Below are 15,601 nucleotides of genomic sequence, written 5' to 3'. Positions count from 1 at the left end.
TAGCGAGCTGTGAGCTAACAATCGTCAAATTCTCAGCGACCTATTTAACAGTAACTAAAAATCCAAATATCCAGTTACCATAACAACCATTATGATGTTGCTCATCAGTGACACCCTAGTTAGCTTGGGTTGTGTTTGAATTGACCAAATTGTGACTTTCAGATTTGTTAAAGGACCCATGGCATGGTGGTTTGTTGATGCTTTAAACGGGCTCGTGGAGGTTTCCGGATGTTATATCCGCAGCCTTTCTCGAAATGAACCCTCGGCACGTAGATATAGCCTCCTGGGAGAAAGCCCCATTTCAGCGCTTTTCCCAGTGCGTCGTTTTGCTAATGAGAAGCAGGAGGCGGGGAAGGGTAGAGGGTGGGGACGGGTCTTATCATTAATATTCATGACATGTAAACGTGTTACGTCTGATTGGCTAACAGCACTGTGCCGCTACCTCCAGTGGGTCAGAACAAGCGGGTGTGGGTGTCTTACTATGGCGAGAGAGAAGGAACAACCCGCGAAGGGAAAAATACCGCGCGCTGACGTCATTAAGGTGCGACGCGAGGAAATAAAATAAATTCAACAAATGTTTGGGTTTTTACTGAACAAACAAACAAATAAAATGAACGAGTGACTTAAAAAAAAAGAATGTGGGTGTCTTTGTAAAAACTGTTTTGATTGGCTATTATAACAGAGCATGCTGCATGCTTTTTGGTTTTGTAGCGCAGAGTACCTGGCTAACTGCAGGAAGCGGTTAGCTGCACAGCTAATATAGCCATTGCAAGGCTAACGCACCGATTTTAAAACACGGCAAAACGACTTAACAGTTATACACTTACTTGTTCGGTGTTTGTGGCTGATGCGGCAGGGATGCTTGGTACGGACCCAGGCTTCAGTAACAGTTGATGTGCAAAACCTGCCCTGTACTGTCCCAAGTTGTGGAAACATTCATCAGGAAAATGCTTCCGACAAACATACACCGTCTTAGGTAGACTCGACGGCGTATTATTGGAGTAAATAAAATTAAGCCACTGCGTCTTCAGGGGCTCTCCCGTCGGCAGTAAAAACAGACTCTTTTCTGTGTTGTCACATCCATGTACAGCGCAACTTCCATGTTTGGTGGCAACTTTTGAGCTGGGCGGGGCAATCCATACAGTGGGTGGGAATCCAGAGCGGGGGCGTGGGGATCATCTCCCTTGCTGACTTAGTAAAGGGAAGAGCTTCTCAACGCGCCGTTTTGACGCGCCATTCTCAAATGTTGGGCATAGTTTGGTTTACACATTATGACATTTCTAGCCACTGGGGTGACTTAAGAAGGTCAGAGGAACTCATTTTAACGTTAAAAAACCTCAGAAAGTGAAAATTTCATGCCATGGGACCTTTAAAAAGAAAAATAAGACACGACCATCCTGTAAATTAAGACTTTTACATCAAAGATGAACGTTCGTGTGCGAAAAGGTGACAATTTAATTTATTAGCTCTTCTAACCATGATCTATTGCTATGATGATTTCCTCCGTCAATTATCCACAGGTTTCCGTTCTGATTGTTTGAAAGAACTCGTCACTCCGCACAAAACTTAGTGGCTGTTTTGTCAAATTTGTTGCTAATGAGTTACTAATTAGGACAAATTAACGAATTTCCCAGGTCTGACTAGAATTGTATCTCCTCTCATTTCTTATCTGATCGATGTTTTGGGTAGAGCTTCCTATGAGGAACAAAATTTGGTTGGTTGTCTGACTTTCCTGTTGTAAACAACTTGTTTACAATTTTGTTTATTTTCAGTTAAATCGTATCTCCTCCTTCAGTTCTCAATGGATTTCAGTTTTGATTTGTTTTATTTGAAAGAACTCGACCTTCTGCACAACACTTGGTCACTGTATTGTCCATTTTTTTTGCTAACAAATTAGTAATTAGGTCAACTTGACACACATTTTCTTCTGACTAGAACTGTATCTCCTCATTTATCATGCGAATTCAGTTCTGATTGACGTTTTGGGCTGACCTTCCCTCGGGGGAACAAAATTTAAAATTTTTTTTTTTGTCATAGAGGTTGGTCCTCTCCCTCATCGTCACATTTCGAATCTGTTTGAGGTTTTTGTTCTCGTGGTTGTTTCGATGGCACGCCAGATGAGCTCCTACGGCCTTAACGTTCTGGATTTATTTAGATGTTTTTGACTCTAGCTCATCAGGATTCTAGCCTAGTAAACTAGACCCACCCGCCTAGCGGCCAAAAATATTTTTGCCTGCGAATGGGTCTAGCCTCGCACCATATCAACAAAACACCCTGGGCATCAAATCGTGCCCGCCAATCACAACGCAAGGTTTTTGTTTGGATTCTTTGGGCGGGCTTTTGCAGGAGTGACGACAAAGCTGCGCGACGCTGGAGAAAGCGCAACAGGAAAGATGGCTACGGCTAGTGAACAGCGCGCGTTTGACTCCGCTTTGGAATCAGTTTTAGAAGAATTAGACTTGGAGTTTTGGTTGAAACATGAGCAGGAAGAGGCTCTCCGCTCATTCCTTTTCAAGAAGGACGTTTTCGCTGTTTTGCCGACCGGCTATGGCAAAAGTCTGATCTACCAGCTGGCTCCGCTCGTAGCCAAAAGGATGGGGCTAGTTTGTGCAGTACGAAGAATTAATAAACAGCTTTGAAACATTACTTTTTGATTGTTTCTTATTTTCCCGTTATTTTAAATTTAAGGGAAATTATTTCACCAAACACCACTAAATAAAAATAAAAACTCTCAAACCGTTTAAGCAAACACTTGAAAAACAAAAAAGTGTATGTTAAGTATGTGGTACAGACTCCAAACTTGTGGTCATTATCTCCAAACTTCTTAATATCTAGATCCTGTTTATTAATTAATACACATTTTGAAAAATTATTTATTTCAAGTCCTCCCCCACTGCTTTCTGTCGCTCTGACTACGTCACAGTCACTGTTGCGCTGGTTGGTCAGAGCGTTGGCCTGTACGCACAGAGACAGTTTGAAAGACAGCGGGTTGTTCCTCCTACACGCTTCGGAAATGTCTACGAGCGAGGCCAGACTAAATATTCACATTTAGTCTGGCTTGCCAGGCTATCAGGATTCACTTTTTTTTTTTTTTTAATTAAAATTCTCAGGATTTTCTTGCAGTGGCCCCATAATAAATAACAGTTTAGTTTTATATCTGAATGACAAGGTGTTTGTTTCTATAGAAGCGACCTGTTGGAGTATGACAACATGTCATTGTGTAATTCCCGGACGTCCAACATGACATGAAAGCGCAGTTTGCACGCAGATGAAGAATGTGTGGATAAACGATTTTGTATAGTTATTGGATGTAGAGAGATTCAAAGGCCCTTTAATCTTCTTGCATCACAACTGAGCTCGTACTGGGTCGCACTTCATAAGTAAGGAATAAAACGCTTTTTTGGGGGCGGGGGGGGTTTGATTTTTATAGGAAAATAATCAACTACTGTATGGGGTGGTGTGATGAAGCTGTAATGAGTTATGGTTGCCATCCCCAAGGTGATTATTTCCCAATAAAATCATGCCCTGAAATTTTTTTTTTTTTTTTTCTTACAGTACAACAGTTTGCCACTGATTTTTATACAGATTTTAAATTAAGGCATGACGTGTGTTACTTTTTATCCATTTACGTTTAATGTTCTGGTACATCCACAAAACAAGTGAGATTCGTGTTATAGCAGCTATGAACTGTTCAGTGAAACCGCAAAGCATAAACTCCCTCTGTCCTGAAGAAAACATTATGAATGTTACAAATCACTGATACTGGAGACTCCTTCCTCCTTCTAGAACTGTTAAATGAGCATCTTGTAGAGAACTTCATATCGGTGTGTGTGTGTAATACACACTTTTTTTTGATCAGTTCATGTAAGGTCTGCGCTGTTGCTATAGAAATAACGTATTAGAACCAGGGCATGAAAGCATGAGTATAAACCAGCTGCACTACTGTCCGAGCTGCCGCTATGGAAAACTAATCAATCAGAATGCATTCGAGAAGAGCTGATCATTTAAAGCTGATTTTAGGTACATGCGAGTGAGTGAGTGACTAAATATAATTTCCTCGCTCCTGTCTCAGGTGGGGAAGCGTCTCCTGAAGAACGAAGTCCTGGACAAAGCAGACATGGTGGAGCTCTTGGGCCCGAGGCCGTTTGTAGAGAAATGCACCTATGAGGAGTTTGTCGAGGGGACTGGCAGCATCGATGAGGACACGAGTCTGCCTGAAGGCCTGAAGGACTGGGACAAGGAGAGCGACTCGTCTCAGCATAAAGACTCCTCACAGCAGCACAGAGAGTTTATTTACCTGTAGCACGGACGGAGCTCTGTGGAGCCGTAAATGACAAAAATGAGCGTCGGAGCAGACGGAGGATCCCAGCCGACGCTAAAGAGTTCATTTTTAAGGCTTTTTTTCCCCCCTTGACTGAGATAAGGACCTGAGAAGGAGGTTCAAGTTGAAACATCAAGGCGCTAACGAAGACGCAGGGATTCAGTCTTGTGGTCTGAGGTGATCTCAAAACAAGGATGTGGGGGAAAAAAAAAATTTTAGTTGGCGTGTGTACTGTATGTAATACAATTAAACTGCAAGAGTGGACTCATTATAAATTCGTTAATTAATCTCCAGTGTGCTTCCGATGTTTCAGTTGCCTGGAAGTCCTTCTTACTGTATAACTTGCTAAGTATATTACTATCTAAAGTAATGTTTCATGAGCTAGTTATCTAATTAAGCGATTTATTTAATACAGATCAAGGGAAATAAACTTTATTATTTACTTCTAACAGTTTCTGACATGGCACACGACGTTTAGGACCTCAATTTTAAAAAGTTGTCGGACAAGCCGCATCACTGTAGCCTAGTAAACTAGACCCACCCGCCTAGCGGCCAAAAATATTTTTGCCTACAAGTGGATAAATATTCACATTTAGTCTGGCTTGCCAGGCCAGCATCACTGCAATGTGCGTTAAACATTGGGTTTTTAAAAAAAAAATCGCACCGGAGTAGGAAGTACTCTTTTCGATGAATGAATGAATGAATATTTAAAAAAAAAAAAAAAATTGTACATCCCAAATGTAAAATTGCTCGTCTCTGGTGCTCGGGCTTCTGATTTGTCCATGGCTGAACAATGTCTATTACAACCCCGATTCCAAAAAAGTTGGAACAAAGTACAAATTGTAAATAAAAACGGAATGCAATGATGTGGAAGTTTCAAAATTCCATATTTTATTCAGAATAGAACATAGATGACATATCAAATGTTTAAACTGAGAAAATGTATCATTTAAAGAGAAAAATTAGGTGATTTTTAAATTTCATGACAACAACACATCTCAAAGTTGGGACAAGGCCATGTTTCCCACTGTGAGACATCCCCTTTTCTCTTTACAACAGTCTGTAAACGTCTGGGGACTGAGGAGACAAGTTGCTCAAGTTTAGGGATAGGAATGTTAACCCATTCTTGTCTAATGTAGGATTCTAGTTGCTCAACTGTCTTAGGTCTTTTTTGTCGTATCTTCCGTTTTATGATGCGCCAAATGTTTTCTATGGGTGAAAGATCTGGACTGCAGGCTGGCCAGTTCAGTACCCGGACCCTTCTTCTACGCAGCCATGATGCTGTAATTGATGCAGTATGTGGTTTGGCATTGTCATGTGGGAAAATGCAGGGTCTTCCCTGAAAGAGGCGTCGTCTGGATGGGAGCATATGATACTCTAGAACCTGGATATACCTTTCAGCATTGATGGTGTCTTTCCAGATGTGTAAGCTGCCCATGCCACACGCACTAATGCAACCCCATACCATCAGAGATGCAGGCTTCTGAACTGAGCGCTGATAACAACTTGGGTCGTCCTTCTCCTCTTTAGTCCGAATGACACAGCGTCCCTGATTTCCATAAAGAACTTCAAATTTTGATTCGTCTGACCACAGAACAGTTTTCCACTTTGCTGCAGTCCATTTTAAATGAGCCTTGGCCCAGAGAAGACGTCTGCGCTTCTGGATCATGTTTAGATACGGCTTCTTCTTTGAACTATAGAGTTTTAGCTGGCAACGGCGGATGGCACGGTGAATTGTGTTCACAGATAATGTTCTCTGGAAATATTCCTGAGCCCATTTTGTGATTTCCAATACAGAAGCATGCCTGTATGTGATGCAGTGCCGTCTAAGGGCCCGAAGATCATGGGCACCCAGTATGGTTTTCCGGCCTTGACCCTTACGCACAGAGATTCTTCCAGATTCGATTATTATTATAGTATACGATTATTATAGGAGTATCAGGTTTTTAGTGCATAAAACGGCTCTAGGTCAGTATTACTTGTCGTCATGTTCCTCAGCCTTCAGGAAACATCTCTATCCTAAAGACTCTTCGCTCCTGAGATTCTATTATTACTCTGAGGAGAAATGGCTGAGTTTACCTGTAAATGTAGCTCATGTGTAAGTATGAATATTGTATTGTAGAAGTATTGTGCTTCCGATAGGTTACATTTCTGGTGCTTTTTGTATTTATACATATCTGTACGTTTACAAAATCGGACTAAGTGACCAGCAGCTCCTGAAAGAAAATGGTGGAAGTTTTCAGCAATTTTTATGCAGCAGGAAAACACTGGATTTACAATCAGAGGGGGGAAAAAAATCTCGAGTCAAGGTGTCGTCTTTGGAAGGAGTAGGGCACATTAAGATCACGTGAGAACGGATAATTATTCCCGAGTAATAGCGAACGTGCAATAATTATTCTTCATCCACTAGGGGGCAATATTTGTCCACAAACCCATTCCATTCTGTCGTAATTCTTCACTGTGATTGACGGACTACAAAATGCAAAACACTGCACTACATGCACATGAGCTTGTGGGTTCCTCTGAGGATTGAGACTGCTCTAATTTGCCTGTACGCGTGAGCAGGATGCGGGATGCCCTACGGTGGACTGGTGTCCCATCCAGGATGTTTTCCATCCCACGTGTCAGCGTGTTCCTGGTTCGAGATCCAGCATGAGTTTGAAGATGACTGAATGAATGTAATCCTTGGAAAAATGTGTGTATGTATGTTAGCATCCTCAACTCGATTTACATCAAAGTTATCTAAGCACGTTAAAAAAAAAGCACAATGGATGGTCAGGGATGCAAACTTTCAAGCTGGGTGGAATGTTTTTAGGTCATGTTGTAACAGGTTTTGTAGATAAATTGTAATAAATATATATATTCCCCTCCCCATATAAGAGGGATATGGATTTTTGCACTCAACTCCTATACATTTTTTGTTTTTTATTAGATTCTGCTGAAACACTGAAATGATTACAGATGTTTTTCAGGAGCAGGTTGTTGTGGGGGGTGTGGGTTGTGTTTTTTTTTTTATTTTTTAAATTGAGGATGATAATGTTGTACTAACCAAGTCCAACACCACCTCATTGGATTTCATATTTTGAGTTCCTGTGAACGTCTTCAAGTGTAAATTCAACACTAGGAATCCGCTCCAGTTCTTTTGTCATTAAATAACGAGGAATCGGGCCATGAAGCTGCTAATCAGTCAACTGTCCGATTTGTTTCTGAGCCTCTGAAAATGGTTTTAAAAAAATTGCTGTGATTTTTTTTTTCCAAGCTGTTTTAACGTGGTATATTTGTTCAACTCCCCAAATTAAAGCTAAAGTCTTCATTTCAAATCCATTGTGATGGTACAGAGACTGTCTGAATATTTATGGACCTGACTGTGCTGTTATATTTGAATTCAGAAATTAAATGGATCAAAATGTATTTTTAAAGTCTTTTTAATACGTGAATCATTTGTGATAGAACATCGTCTTGTTGTTACTGAGAGTTTCAACTGGAGACCACTGGATTGTTATACAGATGTTTTAGTGCTGGTTGTGCAAAACACTTGTAGGGTCTGTGATGTGATGTGATGTGACATGAGGAATGCAGTGCATTAAAACAATGACGTATATAAATGGAAGGATCTTTTTCTTAATTAAAGCTCAAGTCTTAAAGCTGATTATTAGTCCATTGTGACCGATGCGTATATTTTCCTGCTTCACACACATTCAATACTCCTATTCATATCATAAATAGCTATGTCTAAACCATTAAATATCTGGTCAACTCCGTAATGATCCAGTACCCTTCAATTAAGGTATTTCACCTGACGTCACAGGGTCACGTGACGCCCCGGTGTCCGCCGTTTTGAAGGTCAAGCTAGCTAATGTCAACAACATAGTAGCTAGTATGTTACTGTAGCAATGTTTACATTCAGTCATTTGGATGACTGTTAAAACCTTTCAGTTTCAAGTTTTTCCTTTACTGTAATTATGATCCGGCAGCTATTTACACCGGATCCAGTGTAAATAGCTGCCGGAGCGTGCTCCGGCTTGCTCCCCCTCAAATTAAGCAGCGCGCTCCGGCTTGCTCCCGGAGTGCTCCGGCCGAGGTTCCGGAGCGCACTCCGCCTTGCTCCGGGAGCAAGCCGGAGCGCGCTGCTTAATTTGAGGGGGAGCAAGCCGGAGCGTGCTGCTTAATTTGAGGGGGAGCAAGCCGGAGCGTGCTGCTTAATTTGAGGGGGAGCAAGCTGGAGCACGCTCCGGCAGCTATTTACACTGGATCCGGTGTAAATAGCTGCCGGATCATAATTACAGTAAACTAGTAAATACAGTAAAGGAAAAACTTGAGACTGAAAGGTTTTAACAGTCATCAACAGTCTGCTACAACACATACACCGACCCTAATAATACAGTTCTTGGTCATTGCCTGGTAACAGCAAATTTATAACAGGCCATGTCTCAACAGACTAAGTTATTTCAATGACATTTAATAACATTTTGTTTATCCTGAGCACCGAAAGTAAATGAAAATGTGAACAAACCTTAGCTGTAATAAGATGGCGACCACCGGCTCCAGGGACGACCCGCTGATGTAGGCATGTTACCCAGCCTGACACAAAATATTTGTAGGTATCCAAACTCTTATACGCTTTCAGATCAATACCTGTGTATGGCGATGGGTTTTTAACGACATAGGTATACAGATCATGTGGGCCGAAGTCAGGTAAAGACGAGGGCTTCGTGTACTTCCGTACGTCAGTGAACAATCCTGGTGGAAGCAGGTAAACGTCGTTCTCTAAGCCTGCTAACCTCAATTTTTGCAAATACCTCTCCCTCTGCTCGCCCTGTAAATGCCCTACGTCGCTGGATAGCGAAGGTGTTTTCTGCATCTCGCTCCTTTTTCTTTTGTTTTTCGTTTGTCGCCTTCCTCGCATTCAAACTGATTCGAGCCGTGACGTCCAAAATGGCAGCCTAACGATGCATCACATGACTTGGTCACGTGGGTGAAAAACCTCAATACGAGCAGGTTTGAACGTATAAAATAATTAATGAATCCAATGCAAATGAAAATTTCTCCCTCGAACAACTGCAGACTTTTTAAAATGAGGATAAAGTTGATTTCCATGATGGAGGTTTTTGTTTAAAGGTGGAATTTCTAAGCAACAAAAATCTTTTGTAAAGTTTGCAAACGTTCTAGTGTTTGGGTGAAACTCTGCTGTCGTAAAACCTGGAGTTTTCATGATGTAGGATCAATGGTTTTTAAGCAACAGTATTCTTTTGTAAACTTTGTAGTATTTCATTCAAACTCTCTGATCATAAAATATTTCCTCAGAAGAGAACATCTCCGAGGGGAATCCCATTCCGGTTTGTTATATTGCCAGAATCACTAAGCGCACCTTTAATGATCAGATGAAACCTTAAACATGTGATTCCAAACTGGAGACTTGATTAATCATTTATTCTATTTTTTTAAGGGTTAAGAAATGTCCATAGTGCACAGTATTTTAAAAAGTTTCTTGGCTTTTGAGACTTCCTTTCTGCCTTGCTTAAAGAGGAGCATTATTATTATTATTATTATTATTATTATTTACACACTTCATCCTGTTACTTTTTCAAAAGCAACAAATTTATACAATCACCCAAACACAAGCTGTGATGACGTCTCGCTAACTCCTGCCCTGGTTCTCGCTGTTTTACTCAAAGCTTCGCTCTGGAATAAACTTTTTCACGGAGTCCAGATAAATGAAAGCCCTTGAGGAGAGTCTGATGGAGACACAGCCAGAGATGTTTGGGTTGCTCTGTATTGCTGCTGTACTTCCTGCAGGATGAGAGCATGAGATCATGTTTATTGTCTTTAGCATCACAGGTGTGTGTGTGTGTAATACTGACCCAGCTGTGTGTATCCCAGCTGTGTTTCTCTCAAGGTTTTTAGGGCCGTTCCAGTTTGCGATGGGACTCTGTGCTGTCTGAATCGCTGTGGTGCTTCCTTTCGTGGGACTGCTCCGGCTTACTGCAGCGTGTCCAAGAAGGAGAGCGCAGGTAGCTTCCTCTGCCTGGGTGCTGGTGATAACCTGAGAACGCACACAAATAGTCAGACTCCAGCTTTCCCCAAAGCGCTGTCTCACTGTTCCACTTGGGAAAAGAAAAGAAAGTGCAGAAGTGCTTTTTTTTTTTTTTTGTATTATCCACATGGCTGAGTTGTCCGTCACAGTCTGGTTATTTGAGTGCAGCAGACAGTTCTTTCAGCTAAAATCTTTTCCTGTCGGTCCTTGTTTTTGAATTTGCTCTTATTGTCTTTCAGCAATTTGTGGTCAGTGGTTTCCCTCGTGATTCAGAGATTTCTGTGATTAATAATATGGGCCTGTAAATGAATGGAAGAAGAAGCCTTTATATTTGTCACATGTACACTCACAGTGAAATTCATCCTCTGCATTGAAGAGCAGGGAGCAGTTGAGGGTCGGGTGCCTTGCTCAAGGGCACTTCAGCCATTGATGTATGATACAGAGGGAAGGAGAAGTGCTGTTCATTCACTCAGCTCCCCTCACATTTCTCCTGCAGGTCCTGGGAATCAAACCTTCGACGCTTTAGGCCCAAGGCTGCTTTTTTTAACCTGATTGCATAGTGCATATTAAACAGATAATGTTTGGGGGCCTTGTGGCTCGGGTGGTTAGGGCGCTGTGCCGTGGATGCGGGCGACCCGGGTTCGGTTCCAGCCCGGGGTCGTTTCCCGATCCCTTCCCGTCTCTCTCTCTCCCACTCATTTCCTGTCTCTGCACTGTCCTATCCAATAGGGGTGCAAAAAGCCCCCCCAAAAAATATCTTAAAAACAGATAATGTTTTCCAAATGAATACAAAGACAGAGCAAGTAGAAGCCATACTACTGTTTTTGTTTGTTTTGGTATTAAAGAAACCTTGGAAATATGCACAGAGCATTTAGCTGAGACAGGAAGTGTGTACAGGATTGTGTTCATTTCATGCAACTGGGAAATTTTTGCTTTCGTGCATGTGAAACGCCCGGTTAGAGATGAAACTTGCAAAACGGATAAAGACCAAGTTTGCGTGACACGTTTATATAATATATTTGTGAAATCTCATCTCATTATCTCCAGCCGCTTTATCCTTCTACAGGGTCGCAGGCAAGCTGGAGCCTATCCCAGCTGACTACGGGCGAAAGGCGGGGTACACCCTGGACAAGTCGCCAGGTCATCACAGGGCTGACACATAGACACAGACAACCATTCACACTCACATTCACACCTACGGTCAATTTAGAGTCACCAGTTAACCTAACCTGCATGTCTTTGGACTGTGGGGGAAACCGGAGCACCCGGAGGAAACCCACGCGGACACGGGGAGAACATGCAAACTCCACACAGAAAGGCCCTCGCCGGCCACGGGGCTCGAACCCGGACCTTCTTGCTGTGAGGCGACAGCGCTAACCACTACACCATCGTGCCGCCAGAGATATATATTTTAATTTATTCTTTTTTGTTTCTGGATGAAAATTTTTTTTAAAAAGTGCACCTGTTTTAACAATATACAGTGGTATGCAAAAGTTTGGGCACCCCTGGTCAAAATTGCTGTTACTGTGAACAGTTGAGCAAGTTGAAGATGAAATGATCTCCAAAAGGCATAAAGTTAAAGATGACTCATTCCCTTTATATTTTAAGCAAAAACAATTTTCATCTTTTACATTTTCAAAATGACAAAAAAGGAAAAAGTGCCCGAAGCAAAAGTTTGGGCACCCTGCATGGTTAGTATCTAGTAACACCCCCTTTGGCAAGTATCACAGCTTGTAAACACTTTTTGTAGCCAGCTAATAATCTTTCAGTTCTTACCTGGGGGATTTTCACACATTCGTCCTTGCAAAAGGCTTCCAGTTCTACAAGTTTCCTGGTCTGTCTTGCATGCACTGCTCTTTTGAGATCTATCCACAGATTTTCAATGATGTTTAGGTCAGGGGACTGTGAGGGCCCGGGCAAAACCTTCAGCTTGGGCCTCTTGAGGTATTCCATTGTAGATTTTGAGGTGTTTTGGATCATCGTCTTATTGTAGGACCCGTCCTCTTTTTAACTTCAACTTTTTTACAGATGGTGTGATGTTTGCTTCCAGAGTTTGCTGGTATTTATTCGAATCCATGCTTCCCTCGACCAATGAAATGTGCCCTGTGCCACTGGCTGCAACACGACCCCAAAGCATGATCGATCCACACCCATGCTTCAGAGTTGGAGAGGTGTTCTTTTCCTGGAATTTGGCACCCTTTTTTCTCCAAATATACCTTTGCACATTGTGGCCAAAAAGTTCTATTTTGATTTCATCAGTCCACAGGACTTGTTTCCAAAACACATCAGGCTTATTTAGATGTTCATTTGCAAACTTCAGACGCTGAATTTTGTGGCTAGGACGCAGGAACGGTTTTCTTCTGATGACTCTTCCATGAAGGTCATATTTATTCAGGTGTCGCTGCATAGTAGAACAGTGCACCACCACTCCAGGGTCTGCTAAATCTCTCTGAAGGTCTTTTGCAGTCAAGCAGGTTTTTTTTTTTTATTTGCCTTTCTAGCAATCCAACGAGCAGTTCTTTCAGAAAGTTTTCTTCATCTTCCAGACCTCACCTTGATCTCCACTGTTTCTGTTAACTGCCATTTCTTAATAACATTACAATCTGAGGAAACAGCTACCTGAAAACACTTTGCTACACTACCGTTCAAAAGTTTGGGGTCACCCAGGCAATTTTGTGTTTTCCATGAAAAGTCACACTTTTATTTACCACCATAAGTTGTAAAATGAATAGAAAATATAGTCGAGACATTTTTCTGGCCATTTTGAGCATTTAATCGACCCCACAAATGTGATGCTCCAGAAACTCAATCTGCTCAAAGGAAGGTCAGTTTTATAGCTTCTCTAAAGAGCTCAACTGTTTTCAGCTGTGCTAACATGATTGTACAAGGGTTTTCTAATCATCCATTAGCCTTCTGAGGCAATGAGCAAACACATTGTACCATTAGAACACTGGAGTGAGAGTTGCTGGAAATGGGCCTCTATACACCTATGGAGATATTGCACCAAAAACCAGACATTTGCAGCTAGAATAGTCATTTACCACATTAGCAATGTATAGAGTGGATTTCTGATTAGTTGAAAGTGATCTTCATTGAAAAGAACAGTGCTTTTCTTTCAAAAATAAATAAGGACATTTCAAAGTGACCCCAAACTTCTGAATAGTAGTGTACGTTCTTGTAGCCTTCTCCTGATTTGTGAGCGTCAATTATTTTATTGATCATAGCAAAAAACAAACAAACAAAAAACCCAAACCGCTAAACCTGAACTCATGTAATTTGTTGGTTTTGGAGAAAGGGTTTACAAATTTTTGCACTTAACTGCAAGTCTGGAGATTTTTTCTCCTAAAAAAAACTGACTGTATTTTATTGTTAATAAGGTAAATAATTTTGACTTATGCACCGTGTGACCACAAGATGGCGCTTTATCCCAATAAATTTTCAGTTTCAGACTGGAAATTTCCAGTCAAAAAAACAACAAAAAAAATCTCTTAAGTCTCTGCTATTCTTTTAACCAAACCAAACTAGTTCTGTTTTTCCAAAGTGGTTCTCTCCACATAGCTTCCTTCATCCATTAATTATCTCATAGACTGTGGGTTTCCTGCACATTATTCCACTGCATTGTGGGATTTCTGGATCAACTGGAATAGTATCTGTTGTTCTTTTTCCTGGGAACAGGGTGTGGCTTTTCACAGTGTGGTTGAATTCATATCCCCTGTTGATGTCCACGGCTTGAGTTGGACTTTCCTGCTGATGTAACAGTTATGAAAGAGAGCAATTTTTTAATTTGAAGTGAATTAAAGCATTTAATATAATCTTGGAGAACCTTCTAGCTGTGTGAAGAGTTGTAGATTGTAGTGTTTTGGTCCATTATGAGCTGCCATACACTGTGCTCAGTGTGGTGGGTGTGTGCTTCCTTCCTATGATGATTCTTCTTCTAATAATTAGGGTGACCACCTGCTCATAAGCCCAAGGGGGGACAATGTGGGACGCCGCCCCCAATGCGCCGCGCCGGCCGCTGGAAGACTCACAGATAGTGGTTTACCCATTTCTAGCACATACTACCTTACATGGTATATCAATAATACCCTATTCTGCTGTTATTGGTGATGTATGGTCATGAACAGGCCACCAAATGTGGGTTTTTTTTCATAAACATTCATAATATTTTGACCATTCAATGACTTGACAGACACATTTCCACTTATGATTTACTGAAGCTACTCAATTTTATATATTTTCCATTACAATTTATTCACTTTAAATCAATCATAATATAATATTGAGTCTGAGGCTTTGCAGTGCATCAGTACAGCAGGAATAGCGACAAGTCTCCATTTAGTTTTCAGTGGATTAACAGGAATTGTAGTGGCTCAGCACAACAGAAACAGTAGAAAAAGTCTCTTAACTCACAACCGCAGTCACTTTGTCAGCTAGAGAGTCGTTTTTAGGTCGGAGGAAAGCATCCATAGATTTAGACGTTTCTTTCTGTTGCACACGTTTCTTATGAGTCTCCGCGAGCCTGTGTCGTTTCACATCGTATTCCCCGCCATGGAACTAAGATCTATGCATGCATGTCCGATTGAGAAAGATGTTTTGCAAAGGTCACAAAAAGCCCTCTCGGTATCCCCCTCAACCCCTTTCAGCCACAAATATTCATTTTCCCACTCTTTCCTGTACATACACCTTCTCTTTTTAACTGGAGGTGGCGGTGCCTCACCTGCCATCTCCCCGGTACCTTTCTCCATTTTTTAATATGAAAGCAATGCATGCGTTGCACCTGCGTCCCTCGTCACTGTCTGTGCACGTGAGTGCGGTGTCATGGCAACAACAAAAAGTTGACAACAACCAGTCAGTTGTGAGGGGTGTGTGGTTTTGTTCTACAGTCTATAGTGGCGACGGCGGTGTGCTGAAATGTCAAGTAATATTCGTTTGGCTGCCTGGGTGACCCGGGGAGAGCGACATCCCCCTCAGCAAGCATCGATTATGCGGGACGCATAAATTCGGCTTCAAATGCTGCACGCGCTATGCGGGACAGGTGGTCACCCTACTAATGATATGCCAGGCTTAATACATATCGCACATCAGTAAACCTTCCCCCAGGTGAGGCCAAATGCAGCTTGTCCTGCTTTTTTCCTCCTTTGTATTCTTGCAGGCTATGAACATCCCATTCCCCTTCTGCTCAGTGCTTGTGCTTTTCATGTTTCTGATCAGCGCTGGTGTACAATCTGCAGTCTTTGTACCACTTA

At 41.8% G+C, this 15,601-nt stretch overlaps 2 protein-coding genes across 3 annotated transcripts in view; one reads left to right on the top strand and one right to left on the bottom strand.

Moving 5' to 3' along the window:
- LOC132887708 (AFG3-like protein 1) overlaps nt 1-4,608 on the top strand; it is a 62,803-nt gene extending 58,195 nt beyond the window's left edge. For both annotated transcript variants that reach the window (XM_060923239.1, XM_060923238.1), the window contains one exon: nt 4,073-4,608. In XM_060923239.1, coding sequence (XP_060779222.1) covers nt 4,073-4,303 — 231 coding nt within the window. In that variant the 3' untranslated portion in view covers nt 4,304-4,608. The remainder of the gene's footprint in view (nt 1-4,072) is intronic.
- Nucleotides 4,609-9,913: 5,305 nt separating this feature from the next.
- LOC132887355 (dysbindin domain-containing protein 1-like) overlaps nt 9,914-15,601 on the bottom strand; it is a 57,112-nt gene continuing 51,424 nt past the window's right edge. Inside the window, exons 4-5 of the mRNA XM_060922822.1 lie at nt 10,183-10,364; nt 9,914-10,111 (exon numbers count right to left, since the gene is read on the bottom strand). Coding sequence (XP_060778805.1) covers nt 10,222-10,364 — 143 coding nt within the window. The 3' untranslated portion in view covers nt 9,914-10,111; nt 10,183-10,221. The remainder of the gene's footprint in view (nt 10,112-10,182; nt 10,365-15,601) is intronic.

The sequence above is a fragment of the Neoarius graeffei genome, chromosome 6 (assembly GCF_027579695.1).
Source record: "Neoarius graeffei isolate fNeoGra1 chromosome 6, fNeoGra1.pri, whole genome shotgun sequence".
In the NCBI taxonomy this organism is placed as follows: Eukaryota; Metazoa; Chordata; class Actinopteri; order Siluriformes; family Ariidae; genus Neoarius; species Neoarius graeffei.
The sequence above is the reverse complement of the archived record's forward strand: the minus strand, read 5'-3'. Positions and strand labels throughout refer to the sequence as shown.